Here is a 16233-nt window from a genome sequence, read left to right on the forward strand (position 1 = left end):
AGGATGATTTCTTTCATGTACTGTCAAATCTTATTATAGCTAACTGTTTCTTTATTCCTTAAAGCTTTGTTACAGCCAGAGCTCAATGTCATAGTAGTACATAAACAGTTCTTTTCTTCAGTTTAGACTCAGGGAAAATTGCCATGATCATAGCAGTTACCTGTTCACATCATCCTCATAATTGTAACTGTTAATAATTTATTTTCAGTTTTCTACCAAAAGATTTAAGACTAACTAGGATGGTAATAACGTGCATTGATTTTTTTACTTAATATGTGTAGCATCTGTAAAATATGTTCAAGGTCGGGGGAGGGGGGATATCTGAGCATCTTGGAGGAGGAAAAAAAAGCGGAAACTGACAAAGATATGTACTTCAGTTTTGCTGTAGATCTGGAAAAGGCATATGGCTGTGATTATATGGAAGAAATGGAACATTATACAGCGCAATACACGGTCTATATTCAAGTTGTAAATCAGCAGTTAGAATTGAAGGAAACATAGGAAGATGGTTTGATGTAAAATTAGGGATAAGACAAGGGTGCACATTATTTCCACTCTTATTTATCATTTATAGTATATGGATCACATTATGAAAGAAAGTGGCATCAGGTCTGACATTAGAATTGGGGATGTCAAACTTAGCTCTTTGCTTTATGCAGAGGATAATGTACTCGTAAACACATCTAGTGCAAGTCTCCAGGATTCGCTAAATTGAATAACAGCTATGTTATTCAATTTAGCGAAATTCGTGGCATTAAATTCAACAATAAAAAGACCAAAACTATGAAAATAGGCAGACATATTGCACACATCAATTGCATTTTGAATGGAAAGCCAATAGAACAAGTAAAATATTTCGGCTATTTAGGCACAGTTTTTTTAGTGAAGATGGCTAGTTAAATCTGGAAATAGACAACAAAGAATAAGCAAAGCTGGTATGGTGGGTAGCCAGCAGAATAAATTAATATATAAGGGGGACCGGAAAGTAATCAATTATTTTTAATAGTTCATTTTTAGCCAATTGTATTTTTTTAAATAACACATAAATTATTAATTTTGATTTTTATTTAAATATTAGAATTACTTTTTTTTTTTAATATGGCAGACTTTAAAGTTGAAGAGCAGCATTTACGTCATTGTACGGTGTTTTTGTTTCACCAAGGAAAGAATGCTACCGAGGCTACCAAAATCATTTGCTAAACTTATGGAGACATATTGAAGGTTAACAAATGTCAGCGATGGTTTAGGAGATTTGCAGAAAAAAAATTTTGATCTCTCTGATCGTCCTCGATCTGGAAGACCTCTTAGTCTAGATGACGATGCTCTTAAGACTCTTGTTGAATCAGATCCAAAACAAACCATACAAGAATTAGCAGAGAAACTTAATTCATCATGGTCAACTGTCCAAGAGCACTTACATAAGAGTGGCAAGGTTCTTAAACAGGGTGTATGGGTACCGCATGAACTGTCAGACAACAATAAAGCACAGAGACAGACAATTTGCAATTCATTGTTGACCAGATAACAAAATGATCCCTTTTTGGAATGAGTCGTAACTGGTGATGAAAAATGGGTGCTGTATAAGAATATTAAATGCAAAAAACAGTGGCTTTCTCCAAATCAAACTCCAATTCCAACACCTAAAGATGGACTTCATCCACAAAAGGTTCTGTTGTGCGTTTGGTGGGATATTCATGGAATTATTCATTACGAACTCATGGAACAAGGTAAGACTATCACAGCAGCCATCTACTGTGAACAATTAGAGCGACTACATCAAGCATTGTTAATCAAACGTCCTGCGCTTGTCAATCGAAAAGGGGTAATTTTGCAGCAAGATAATGCAAAATCACATTCTACAAGAATGACTCAAGAAAAAATTAGGCAGTTAGGATGGGAACTTCTACCACATCCTCCATATTTGCCAGATATTGCCCTAATGACTATCACTTATTCAAGTCCTTAGAACACAGCATAAGAAATAAAATCTTCCATTCGCAAGATGATGTACAAAGGAGTTTGATATCATTTTTGCCTCCAAAGAAAAAACTTTTTTCAAAAAAGAATTCTAAACTTAGTAGATCGTTGGAATAAGGTTATAATTAACGATGCCTATTATAGAATTGAATAATGTTAATTTTTTCTTTAATAAAATTTATATTAAAAATGTAGTTCAAAAAATTGCTTACTTTCCAGTCCCCCTTATAGAATAAGAGAGAAATTAGCCAAAACACAAAACTAGCAGTATAGTATACAAGGCAGTTTTAAGTTATGGATCTGATTACGTGAACAGCTGGCAGAATCATATTAAAAATGAAGATATTACAAAGAAACTTGATTGATATTGTTAGCATTCAAGAATGTGTAAGCAGAGCTAATCTAAGGTGGTGTGTTATTAGAAAAGGAAAGGTTAGCAAAAACAAGTCTTTGATGGCAGGAGAAAGAGATCCAGAGGAAAATCAAGGTCTAGGATTGATTCAGTCAGAAGTGTCTTAGAAGCACAAAATGTTAGTTATGACAATATTAGCATGCTGACAAGTAATAGACTTATTAGGAGATTAACAATAATGTAAAGTTAATCATGTGCTTTCATAGTAGCTTGAATAGCCCTTGAAGGTACATATCAGAAAATTGATTGTGATAAATCTATCAATGAAAGTGCAGTATTCATTTTCTTCCTAATGCTTCTAGTATTATTAACTTCTTGAAAAAATTCAGTATTTATATGAAAGCAGAAATGAAAGTTTCATTTTTGCTTTCTTATTCTATTCATTTAAGTTTATTTAAGCAATTACATGAACAATTTTCTGCTCTAAGTAGATTCACATCATCAGCAAATAGAATTTCCCTTTTCATATTCAGGTGCAAAGATGTTAGATTGTAGAAAGTGAAAGAAATTGTTTTTTTTGTAAATGTGAATGGAAGGTGATATGTGGTATGCAAAAAGATATGAGGGAGCTGCTGGAATGTGAAAATGAAGAGAGAGTAAAGATTATGAGTCTGCTGCAGTGGCTTGATAGAGGGGCAGCTGAGAAGAAACACCTGATTGCAAGTGAGTCACAATGCATTGACTATGTAAGAGGAACAGTGTGCATTTTGTGGATGGGTGAAAGGACTTATATATGTTGAAGGATTGCATTTGAATGAATTTGGAGTTAATCTGGAGAAATTCTTGTTCAGTGAGAGTTTGGAAGTTCCACAATCAGTGAGAGTTTTGTTTGCTTTAAGAACATGGCAGATATTTACTCACATCACCCCCTTGAAAGCTCAAAGACAATCAGAGAAGTTAGAGTGATATGGGCACATGTGTATTGTGTTACTGAAGCTGACGAGTGGGAAAATGATCAAAACATCCTGAAACTGAGTGCAAAAGATGGTGCAAGGGCAGTCATGTGCACCAAGGGATATTAATGGCAGAAATATCAGGAATAGAGATTTTGGCACTGATTATTTTAACTTCATAAGTCATTGCATCAGTAAGATATGAGTGGAGGAGGACAATGCAGGATAGCATGAAATAAAATATACAAATATATATTGCCAAAAGGGAATGAGCATAACTGCTTTAGCCCTAACCAATTTTTTTGAAGACAAGATGAGAGACAAGCAGTCTATCCTTCAAGCCTTCACTGATAGTGAATCAAAGCTTTTCAGGAGAGAAGGTGTATCTGCCATCATCTTATAGTCCTGAATCTCTTAGTGAATTAATTTTATTTGAGCTGAAGTTAAAAGCAAGCTTCCATCAGGAGAACAATCCTACTTGCCTATGAAAAAGATTAACCCAAGAACTGACTGACTCAAAAAAAAAAAAAAAGCCATAAAAATTTCTAGTTGGTGAGTAGAATCAAACCTATAATACTCTATCTTCAGGTGTGCTAGCAGTATTGATGTAAAAACCATTTTCATAGGTTACAGCGACACTTAGGGATAGAATATAAAAGATATTTCCAGATAGGACAGAATTTTTATTATTTTTTTTGGTACTGTTCATGGAAGACTTTTTTTTCTCTCCCCTAAACTATACTGCCAGTGTCATTTTTGGGTGTTTTTCATGGCTGGTGGTGTTGCAAACTTAGAGGCAGACAAATTTGCCTATTCTCCTATTCATGCATATCTTGACAAGGTTCCACATATACTGCTATACTTGGAATTCTTAGGAACTGGCTTATTTTTAATAACCTACTTCCCTAAAAGGATCACATCTTTCTTTTTGAGCTGACATTCACCTTCTAGATTTTTGACAAATTATATCCATGACGTCCTTTGTCTCAAAAAACATTATTTTCTGATCAATTGTTACTTATCACCTACTCCAGATTAACTCAAGAACTGACTAAAAAAAAAAAAAAAAGCCATAAAAAATTCTAGTTGGTTTACCAACTATCAGCTCTCTACCAAGTCCCAAATCCACCCAACTCTAGAAGACTGGATGTTTAGAATATACCAAAAATACGTCTAAAAATTCTTCATACTATTCAGAACAGAGCAATTTAGCTCAGTGATATTTTTCTCACAGGATTGCAGACTGTTTGTTTCTACTTTCTGTTCTACAGGTATATCTATAAGTATAGATAGTTCCACGACCTAGCATCAACCTGTCCAACTGCTAACTCACCAACTTCTTTTATTCCAGCTGTTTACTATTCTCTGGAACATACTTCCTCAGTCTTTTCCAGGGATAATTTAGCTATTCAAAAATAATACTCCTTCTCTGTTAATTCTTGTACATATCAAACATACTATACATAGTGTAAATAATTCTCCTGGGTGGGCATGAAAAAAAGAAACACACACACACACACACACACAACCCAAAAGAATTCTATCATTAAGCTGCAAGTAAAAGAAAGAATGAATGTGAAAGAATAACTCTCCTGAATGCAAATGGTATTTTGTTGACTGATGCAGAAGTGATTTTTCAACTAATGAGGAGCTGCTTTGCTAAAAGCTATCAACCTGGTTATATGCAATACTGAACTCACCGCTACCTCTTCACTGTATGAGGAGGAAGTACTAGAGCTGTTGCACAAACTGAATAAGAATTCTGTAATAGGAACTGATGGAATATCAGCACGGATGCTAAGAGTGTTCAGGTAAACTGACTATTCCTTTGACCAGGCTATATAATTTGATTTGCAGAACAGGGAAGATTCCACAGGAGTGGAAAGAATGTATGGTAATCCAACTGCACAAGGATGGTGCAAAGACCAATGTATTAACTATTAACCAATCAGTATCAGGAGTGGTGGTGAAGATTTTGGAAAAGTTAGTTGGGGTTTGCATTCAGAAATGGGTTGACAGAGAATCTCTATTTTACAACGAACAGCATAGGTTTAATGAGGGAAGGTAACGTTTTAGTAACTTGCACACATTCTATAACAATGTTACCATTGAGCTAGACAAAGAGAATGGATACATCGCGATGCTTTTGGATTTTGACAGAATATAGCATAAAAGACTTACATAAATTGGAGAATATGGGATTGGATTATGTACTATTGGCATGGATAAGAAGATGGCTGACATATCAAAAAGTGGTATATAGGGGGCTGTGAATCTGCGAGATTCAAGGTAACCAGTGGTGTGTCTCAAGGATCAGTTCTTCATCCATTGTTGTTCAATCTTTACATTAATGACATTGGGAAGGATTTGACATGTGACATAGAGGGATCTTGAAGTTTTAGTAGACAGCAAGTTGAAGTTCAAGGGTCATATAACAAAATTTGTAAATATAACTCAGAGAATAATTGCAATTCTGAAATGAACCTTGACATGTAAAGATAAGTCATATTGTCTCTTTACAAGGCCTTGATAAGACCTCACGCGGACTATTGTGCACAAGTCTAGCATCCTAGTGATTCTGATACAGTGGAGAGAGAGAGTGCAAAGAAGAGTGCCAAAAATAATATCAGGATTGTGGAATACTAATTATGAATTCAGACAGATTGAGAATTTATAGGCTGCAGACACCAGCAAACAGGAGAAAGAGGGGGTGATATGATTGAGAGTTACAAACTTCTGAAAGGGTTATACAGAATTTAAATAAATGAAATTTTTCATTTTATGGAGGATGGAAAAAGGATGTGAGGACATCCTTGGAAGTTGAGAATGAATGCTGTCAAGAAGGGGGGGATAAGGGCTAGATTTTTCTCTCAGAGTGGTGCGTGATTGGAATAACTGCCACTGGATGTTGTGTATGTGTGCAAGCAGTGTGAATGAATTCAAGAACAGGTATGACGGTGCAAATAGTTCCTTAATGAGTTCCTGACTCCCTGGAGGACTTTCTTAATAATAATGAATTAAGCAAGAGATAAAGTAGGCAAGCTAATTCAGAAGGATTTTTTTTTTAAAAATGTTCTTCACAACAAGATATGCAAAGTCATCATACATATTTAGTAATTATTATATTATATTAGTAATTCAAAAATTAAACTGAATAGCTTGAAAACCAAGATTTTTTACATAAAAAAATTACTTTCAAATCTTACTAGCAGGTCTTTTCTTCATAAAACCTGTTATCAAGATTTAAAATTACAGCAGGAGTGTTTACAGTAATATGAAATTTGTCCTGTTCCAAAGCATCAATTATAGCTGCATTCAAATATGGCATTTCCACAAAGGAATGCTGGTATTTTAAAACCAAATCATTGATATTATCTAACCCAGTGTTTCCCAACCTTTTTGAAGTCGCGGACCCCCTGTAGCGAATGTTAATTCACCGCGGCCCCTATAAAATCCAAAATGCAAACTTGTGTTATTTATGACAATGCAATACTGTTATAAATGGAGATATTCAGAAGAATATGAACATATCAATTAGTCCAGGTGTGAACAACAGGTGTTGTGAGCAACATGATAAGATAAAGTTTAATGAAAACAAACTATCCCACGGACCCCCTTTGAATTACTCGTGGACCCCCAGGGGTCCGCAGACCACAGGTTGGGAAACACTGATCTAACCTAAGAAAGTTTATAGCTATTCAGTAAATGGCAAGATGGTGACAGAATGACAGCAACAAAAAAAAAAGTTTCCTTTGTGACATGGTATGCAATAAGTGTTCAAATGACTATCACGTGCATGAGCCTGATAATCATTTAAAGATACTGAAATCCACCCGATTTCAGTATCTCTGTCAGAGTTTTGTTAGCTTCAAGTAACACTCTGACAAAGGTAATGAAAAATATTAATCATGTCACTTGTTGTATCATAAAAATGATACAACAATATAATTTTTATGATACTGTTCTGATCCAGGATTATGTTCTGCAAGATTAAGCAATCTTTGAATTGAATTTTCAGAAGAAAAAAAAAAATCTCTCATTTATGTACATCTTATGCACATTTTTAATACCAGAAGTCATTTGATATGTATTTCCACTGCTTATGATCTTTACCTTAAATACCATAAAACTGGAATTAATTTAGATTATATTATATCATTACATTTCTTTTCAATAAGTTTAAAACAGCCTGAGTTTTTACAAAAGGGCCAAGAGGTAGTACATTACTGAAAGCCATGTTTGTTTAACAGAAAACTTCACTATTAAGAAAAAAAAAAAGAAACAGTCTATGATGGAGTAGATAATGGCTGTTGTTGATGCCTTAGAGCTTGGTTTCTTGATACTTGCTGTAAATGCTGATTTTTCAAGCGCTCCAACTCAGTAAGCCTCGATCTTGAATGTTCTAACCTGTGCCATGCCATATGCATTACTTTTTGAGCAGCATAGCTGGATCCTTCATGAGCTTGACCTGAATTTTAAAAATAATATCACAGCAATAGTTATATCAGTGAACGTATTAATAGCTATCATATACACAAGGAAGTAAATGTCTGCACACAATCATAATAAGGAGCAATTACTACAATTAAACCAGAGCTGTTTTTGACATGTACAAAACAGTGTTTGCTCTTCTGAAATAATTTTACGAAGGTGGAAAACACAATTACTCCAGCTATTTAGTGGTGAAAGAGTAAAAGATTGTTAGATTTGATTATAGTGGCAGAGAGCATGCAGTACTCGCTCGGGAAGTGACTAAGCTTATGAATGTTCCATTCAGAAAAAGTTACATGCTGAACTACAAAGCAGAAATTATGACCAACTGAGGAGTATACTGAGTTCAGTGGAATGGGATCAGTTGCTGGATGGGAAGAATATCGACAGTGCATGGGAAGCATTTAAACAATACAGTGGTATCTCGCTAATCCGAACTAATAAAAACCTTCCTCATTTGGATTAGCGAATTCCCCCACCAAGAGAAATAACTAGTGTTTAAGTCAAAAATAATCAGATTCTAATGGTGCATCAATTTAATTTTGTAAATAAATGAAGTAACTGATAGAAAAAAAGCTACTGTACTGTAATGTAAAACAAAAAATAATACAGTACACAAGTTTATTTTAGTAAAAAATTTAGTTAGTATGTATCTGTATTGTTAAGGATTCTGATTTAATAAAATTGCAGTACCTAATTTAATTTGCACAAAAAATATCACTTTCTTGTATACAACGCAAAAAAAAAAGTTTCATAAAATAACACACACAAAAAAGTTTTTTTTTTTATTTCTTTGTAAAATTAATGATTTTCTTTTGCTTCTTGGAAGCTAAAGTTTTTTCGAATGCTTCTTCTCGGAGCTGCATTAGCAATAAAATATTGTGGAATGGCGTATCATTCTGCTTAGTCCATTCCATACACATATTAAAACTGTGAACTGCCTCTTCACATTTTACTTTTTTTCTTCTTCGAGTTCTTTATTGTCATCATCGTCTTCTTATTCATTCTTTAGCGTCATATTTATAATTTCAGCATCCGATTCGATTTCGCTTTCGGTTCTACCTGTAATCCATTCCGTAACATCTGTTAAATTTGTAAAATTTCAACATCTGGTTTTATATTTTTAGTCAAATTACGCACGTTTTGAATTTCCTATTTTTATGTATCACCGTATCTTAGTAAATTCTATAAGGCCATGATGTTTTTTAAATTCTATAAGGCCAGTTTTTTCCATGATGCTCGAATTGCTTCAGGTTCTACGACTTCCCAAGCAAATGTGAACACACAATAAATCAAAATAGGCCTACAGTATAATCATACAATCGACAGTATGAAAAAAAATACTGTACTGTAATAATAATAAAATAAATAATAATAGTTAAAATAATAATTATCAAATAAAAATAATAGTATGCAAAATAATACGTAATAAATAAAACTTTTTTTTCTTTCAAACCGCAGTTCAGATTACTGGAGGGTTGGGACTAAAGAGGTAGAGTAGGAGTCAAATGGATGTAATCTTATTAAGCAAGAGATTCATAAGAAACAGATGTGGAAGGAATACTGTGTGCATAAGGATGATGTCCGTTATGAAAATTATAAACAGCAGGCTAGAATAGTCACAACTGTTGTATGGAAAGCAAAGTCTGAGTATGAAAAGAAACTGGCTCTGTGTGCTAAAAACAACCCACAAGAATTCTATCGATATGCTGCAAGTAAAAGAAAGAAAGAAGAGTTATTCTTTCATATTCAAACTGCAGATGGCATGAGGGTAACAGATGCAGAAGAGGTTGTTCAACTAATGAGTGCCCATTTTGTTAAAAGTTATCAACCTGGTGTATGTGACATTAACTTACTGCTACCTCTTTACTGGATGAAGAAACTCAGCTGTATAAGGACGAGGTATTAGCTGTTGCACAAACTGAATAAGAATTCAGCAATAGAGACTGATGGGATATCAGCACGTGTGCTAAAAGAGTGTTCAGCTGACCTGTTCAGAGGCCATGTAGCAAAGATTACAAATACAACTCAGAGATAAGTAATTGCAATGCTGAAATGAACATTGACGTAAAAATAAGGATGTCATTTTGCCTCTTTACAAGGCCTTGATACACCTCACTTGGACTATTGTGTGCAGGTCTGGTCTCTGTTGTGATTCTGATATATTGGAGAGAATGCAAAGGAGAGTGTTAAAAATGATATTAGGTTTGTGAAATACTGATTATGAAGACAGATTGAGAATCTGTAGACTGCAGACACTAGAAAACAGGAGAAAGAGGGGTGATGTGATTGAGACTTACAAACTTCTGAAAAGGTCATACAGGATTTCAACTGATAGAATTTTTCAATTTACGAGGGTGGAGAAAGGACAAGAGGGCATCCTTGGAAGCTGAGAATGAATGCTGCTAAGAAGGGGTGAAGGCTAGATTTTTCTCTCATAGGGTGGTGCGTGACTGGAATGGATTGCCACTGGATGTTGTGAGTGCATGTATGAATGAATTCAAGAATATGTATGATATCTGGTGCATGTAGTATGTGGCCACCCTCCCTGGAGGGCTCTCTTAATAATAATAATAATAATAAACCATTATTATAACAAACTAAGAAGTTATCAACAAAGCTCAACTAAATTACAAGTCTGTATCTACTGTTTTGAATTTTTCATAGTAAGATAACAATGAAACCAGCTGTTATTTTTTAATTACTTCATTATTTGCACACATTTTTTTTAATCTCCTGTTCTATATTTCTGTTTAGAAAGAGTCACAAAGTTCATTTAATGAGACTCATTAAAATAATCTCGATTGAGTGCACTCCTTCAAAGCACATGAGTGAACTGAAGAAAGAAAAGTGGAGGACTATTAATAATAATGAAGGGAGCAATCATTGATTAAACCAAGTACAACTGGGCCTAACTAAGAGGTGTGTGTGTGGGGGAGGGGAGGGGGTTGAAACATTCTTCTCAAGATGGCCAAGATAGATTGCAGGTCTAATGCTTATGATAACAGCAACCTCTTCTCGCACCACATTTGGTGGAGCTGTTAATGGCTCTGGAGATATCATCCAGAGGCCTAACTAAGAGAGGTGTGTGTGTGTGGGGGGGGTTGAAACATTCTTCTCAAGATGGCCAAGATAGATTGCAGGTCTAATGCTTATGATAACAGCAACCTCTTCTCACTACACATTTGGTGGAGCTGTTAATGGCTCTGGAGATATCATCCAGTCATTGGGTATTAAACCAACAGGATGGAAGTCACTATCTAGGAATGAACTAATGTTAGGCAAATGTTGAAGTATGGTGTCCACAACCCTCTTCTTTTTTATATAAATTAAAAAAAAGAGAGCAAACTAGAACAAAATTAAAAAAAAAAAAGAGTAAACTAGAGCAAATAAATGCTGTCTTCTAGGGGTTGTTCAAAAATATTCTATTGATATTCTTTTTGGAATACTTCATGGAGAAATACTTCATGTAGGTTTAGAAGAAATGGAAGTGGGAGGAGGATGAATAGCATCCATGGAAGCGAGACAATGGACACTATCTGAGACAGTAACAGAAGAGAGTTTGTAAGAAAGAGAGAAAGAGGGATCATCAATCAACTGAAATGTTCTAGTTTGAACAACATCAATAATGAGATTTGTACAGAGTAAGTAGTTAGACAAATGAAAAAAAAAAAAGTCAACTTTTTTTGAAGTTTACAGAACTGTTGTAATTGTTATGATTATGCTAGGAAAGGCTAGGTGTAAGAGTCAGTTCCAGAAGGTATCTGGTCTTGACTACCTTTGTTCTTCTCACCCTACCTTCAGTAGCATTCAGGGTGAGAAGAACAAAGGTCATTTTTTTCCTTTCTTTACATGGTGATCAGTATGAATTATGAATAATTACAGACAAACTACTGTGTTAGAGAACTTCCTTTAATTAGATTAAAATAATATTTGACCTTTATAACAAGGTCATCCTTGTTGAATACATAAGTATATATACAGGATTACAAGCTAACAACTACAACTTGTTTCCCTTTTTCAACATTACTGACCAATTAGGGGTGTATATTCAGGGTGTATTGAATATTGTTCACACACCCAGAACAGCAATATCACCGAGAGTATATTTTTGCATTTATTCCTGTTAAAGACTCCCCTAATTGTTTCCTAGTTTCGCGTGATTACTAAAATTAAACAAAATATACTAATGTTTTATTAAGAGGACATTTTTCGACACATAAACATTGCATTGCATTTGCATTAATAGCTCATGTGTCTGGTCACAAATATGGATACATTTCAGCCCACTGAACAGGCATACAGATGGCACAGCAGTTCAAATTCTTAGCATTCCAGTGATGTTAAACCACCCAGAAGGCAAGACAGGGTGTGTGCTGAGACAATAGCACCCAGAAATCAGTGGCTTTGATTGGTCATTGTGTCAAGGGTCCAATTAAACATTATCATTTGTCACGAGTTACTGTTTTTGTTTTCTGAATTTCATCTGTTTTGCATGTATGAAGTGATGTGTTTAGTATACTGATATAGACAAGTAATTTTCTATTAATAATTTATAACTTTTTTACCCATATTTACAATGGGAAACAGTGTTGACGATCTACTGAGTGTCCTGTTTTCTGCCTAAACTTTCGTGGACAGTACAATTACAGTCAGAGGATAAAACTTGTGTATAAATAAGTAAAACAAGTTATTTCAGCTTTTCTTTGGTTCAATCCAGAAAAATAATAATTTCCCAAGGAATTACTTTTTCCAATTTCTGTGCATATCGTATTTAAAAATCGCATCAAAATTCAAATTATCTGTGTCTCACTCTAGTATTGCCAATGATAATCAATCTCACCACTAAGCGTAAACCCTTTATGCTTCTCACATAAACAGTGCACATGAAGCATAGCTATTGTTCATTTGACTTTATGCTTTCCATATTTAAAATTATATTAATTAATAAATTAAAGTATTTTAAGTCATCCTACAAGTAATTGCATTAAGATGAGTGCTGATGTGCTATGAACTCTTAAAACTTTCATACTGTACATCAATAAAAATGCAATCATACTCAAATTAACATAAATTTTGTAATGTGGGTTGCATAAGTCACATGACAGCATACTTAACCTAAATGGGCATGTGACACCACTACTGACCAAGCCGAACAAAATGCTTAAGTTTTATAAGCAATGACCTAATACAATTGTACATCCAGTAACCCGAATTCCTAATAATCCTCTCCACTCTCAGAATACTGTTGATCTTGTATTAACCAATTCTCCTTTCAGATATACCACAGAGGTCACCTCTCATCTCAGTAACTCAGATCATAATCTTGTTTAAAGTCTCCTCTCACACAAAATGCTTTCCTTCCAGCCACTCAAAACTTTATGTCCTTTGGCACTACAAAGGCACTGTGTATTTCTTGAATATTTATTCAAGCAAAGTATACATTACTTCAATTATTTAAAAAATAAAAATGAATAAATATACATACTGTCTGCCCACAGTTGAGAGAACTCTAGCTGGCAGAGGATCAAGAAGAGTCAATTCATGTTGAAGGGGAGAAACGAATACGAGATGTATGTCACCAACATGCAAATCACACACTTTCTTGTCTGTCGCAATAAAAGCAAAACAGTTACCACTTTAAAAACTAGAATGTTCATAAAAGAAGAAAAAATTTTCCAACGTGCAATAATAAACAAATCCATCCCACAAGATGGATTGATTACCCTATTATCGAAGGTTCTCTCATCTATGGTCGAACAGTATATGCAGTAAATTTGGAATGTATATTGTGTTGTGACACACTGATAATATGAAAGTAGCCAAGAATTAATGTAAATTATTTAGAGCATATGTGACTGATGCTATTGCTTACCATTGCTGGCATTAAGCAGAGCAATTCTGAAACCAAAACTAATTTCTTTAGTGCTTGGAGGATTTTTAGATGCATGGCACAAGAAAGTACTGAAGAAAAGCAAAGTGTAAATAATATGTTTTGGTGAAGTCATTTACCTGTAGACACAGGGACATGATGACAAAGATTTCGACAAGCACTACAAAGAACAGAACAGTTCTTTGAACAAGGCATGTACCATATGCAGATGATATATGCCTTGTTGGAGAAATGCTGACGGCATTAGAACAACATTTAGAAAACTCAAAACTGCTGCTGAAAAACTAGGATTACAAATAACCAAGATAAAAGTGATTACTTAATTTACCATTGATAACCTGAAATTTAAAAGTGCTACCTCCTTCAAATATCTTGGAACATTGATTACTCGAGATAATAAAATTAGTACAGAAATAAAAACTAGAATACATGCTGCCAACAGATCTTATCATTCACTACATCATTTATTATCTTCCAAAATTCTATCAAGCAAAGTTAAAACAAATATATATACAAGAAAATCATTAGACCTATTGTTTTATATGGAGCAGAAACTTGGAGCATAATAGACCAAGATGCAAAAGCGTTGCAGATCTTTGAAAACAAATTCCTCAGAAAAGTCTATGGACTGGTAAGAGATATCACAACAGCTGAATGGAGAAGAGATAATCAAGAACTATATGAACTCTATAGATTCCTTCTAGTTGAGGAGATTCAAGCAAACATATTGAGATGGCTTGGACATGTGGAAATAATGGGCGAGGAGAGAATGGCTAAACAATCATTCAAGATGAAGCTTGATGGAAAGTAAAAAAAGGTTAAGTGGTTCTTAACCTTTTTTTTTGACTGGCATCCCCTGCTCATTTTTGTACTAGGTTGATGACTCAATAAGATAATTATAATATATTATTAGGCAAACCTAAATTACCATCAACATATTTGAACTGATAGTTAATTAAAAATTAGTGACTTTGATACAAATTAATTTTTACTCAAAAAAGATGTACACTTATTATTTATAATAAGCCAATTATTAATGGCTACCCTGAGCCTGATGAGATCCTGATGAGATCAAGTTTATTTTTATTATATTAGTACTATTATAACGCTTACCGCCCCCTCAGCATTCACAGCGTCCCCAAGGGGGTGCTACTGCCAATGTTAAGAACCACTGAGCTAGCTGAAGAAGAAAGAAAAAAAAATGAGTTCTATAAAATTACTGTAAATAATATTTTATTAAATTATTTATTTAGATATACTTGGAGTGATTTCTGACTCAGCTAGAATAATTACAGATGAGATACGTAATAGCATTCCTTAAGGACAAACCTGGTTAGCATTTTGGCATTCAAAATAAATGAATAAATCCAAAATAGGAAAATTAACAATTCATAATTACAATGTCAGATTTACAGAACTTCTATTATTCCTTTTCATGGTTAGAATATTGCTTCTCTATTTTAACTCAAATATCTTCTCTGAGCAAGTCACAGAAATTATCCTCCCCAGCATGAAGGCCTTTATTTTCCATTCTATCTAAAATTTCCACTTTCCAAATCACGATTCAATGAAAAAGTGTACCAAACCAGCTAAAAAAATTTGGCTTACTGCAGACAGCCTGCAATAAATGCAAAACATCAGCAAATCCAAATCAGGCTTCATAAAATCCAAGGGCAATAAACTTGTTTCCTGTCCAAATTTCAGCCGTACTCTCTGGTCCCTTGCACTTCCACCTCTCCCATCCGGATGGCACTACTGTTATAGCATATTGAGTTCACTTCCTGGCATTATTCTGCTCTTTCAGTTCCTGCATAGATGCCTTCTAATACAAGTGAGCAACATATGCGTCCGGTGATGTTTCAGCAAGAAGAATACTAAACAACTTAGATACTAAAAAGTCATCCGGTCCCAATAGTATCTCCTCAACTGCATACTCAAATGTTGTGCTCCAGAACAAACACCTATCCTGTGTCATCTGTACTCAGCTGGCACTCATCTCAACAAGCATGTATCCAACCTATTTCAAAAAAGGGACAAAAAAGCCTGCCATCTCAATTCTCTAAAAAATAGAGAAAGTTATCAATCACTTTCTCCACTATATAAAGGCATACTAATTAATCACTAATCACCAGTATGGATGCTACAAATCTAAAGCCACGGCTTACCTCTTATTCTGCATCACCACTGGACATGTGCCAATGGAAAGGTTCAGAGAAACATGCTGTTGCTCTTGATTATGTCTGGCATAAAGCCTGCTCCATATATTGCCATTCTTCAGTCTACCTGCCACCCTCTGTAACTGAGTGGTCAGCTTTTCTCTGGTCATTCACTGCATGTCATGGTGGATGGCTCTATCTTTTTGAGCTTCACCATTTGCAATGCAGAATTCCCCCAGGGCACTTTTCTATCTCTTATTCTCTATCTCCTATACATAAAATACCTACTCTCAATCATCATTAATCCTATATGCTATATGCAACTCTGCTGCTGACGACAGTATACTCTAACTTACTCATTCAATGAACTATGTAGTGTTCAGACATCCCAAGTTTCAAGATCATCTGCAA

General features: G+C 34.5%; 1 protein-coding gene across 2 annotated transcripts in view; it reads right to left on the bottom strand.

The window, feature by feature from the left end:
• Positions 1–7303: 7303 nt before the first annotated feature.
• MED11 (mediator complex subunit 11) overlaps positions 7304–16233 on the bottom strand; it is a 39001-nt gene continuing 30071 nt past the window's right edge. The window contains exons 3-4 of one of the 2 annotated variants that reach the window (XM_090401201.1): positions 14780–14846; positions 7614–7750 (exon numbers count right to left, since the gene is read on the bottom strand). In XM_090401201.1, the coding sequence (XP_090257327.1) occupies positions 14794–14846 (53 nt within the window). In that variant the 3' untranslated portion in view covers positions 7614–7750; positions 14780–14793. Of the gene's footprint in view, positions 7751–14779; positions 14847–16233 lie in introns of both variants that reach the window. The other variant, XM_090401200.1, reaches the window with a different exon arrangement.

Source organism: Typopeltis vanoorti, chromosome 12 (assembly GCF_054136105.1).
Source record: "Typopeltis vanoorti isolate ZY-2024b chromosome 12, IOZ_Tvanoo_1.0, whole genome shotgun sequence".
Classification (NCBI taxonomy): Eukaryota; Metazoa; Arthropoda; class Arachnida; order Uropygi; family Thelyphonidae; genus Typopeltis; species Typopeltis vanoorti.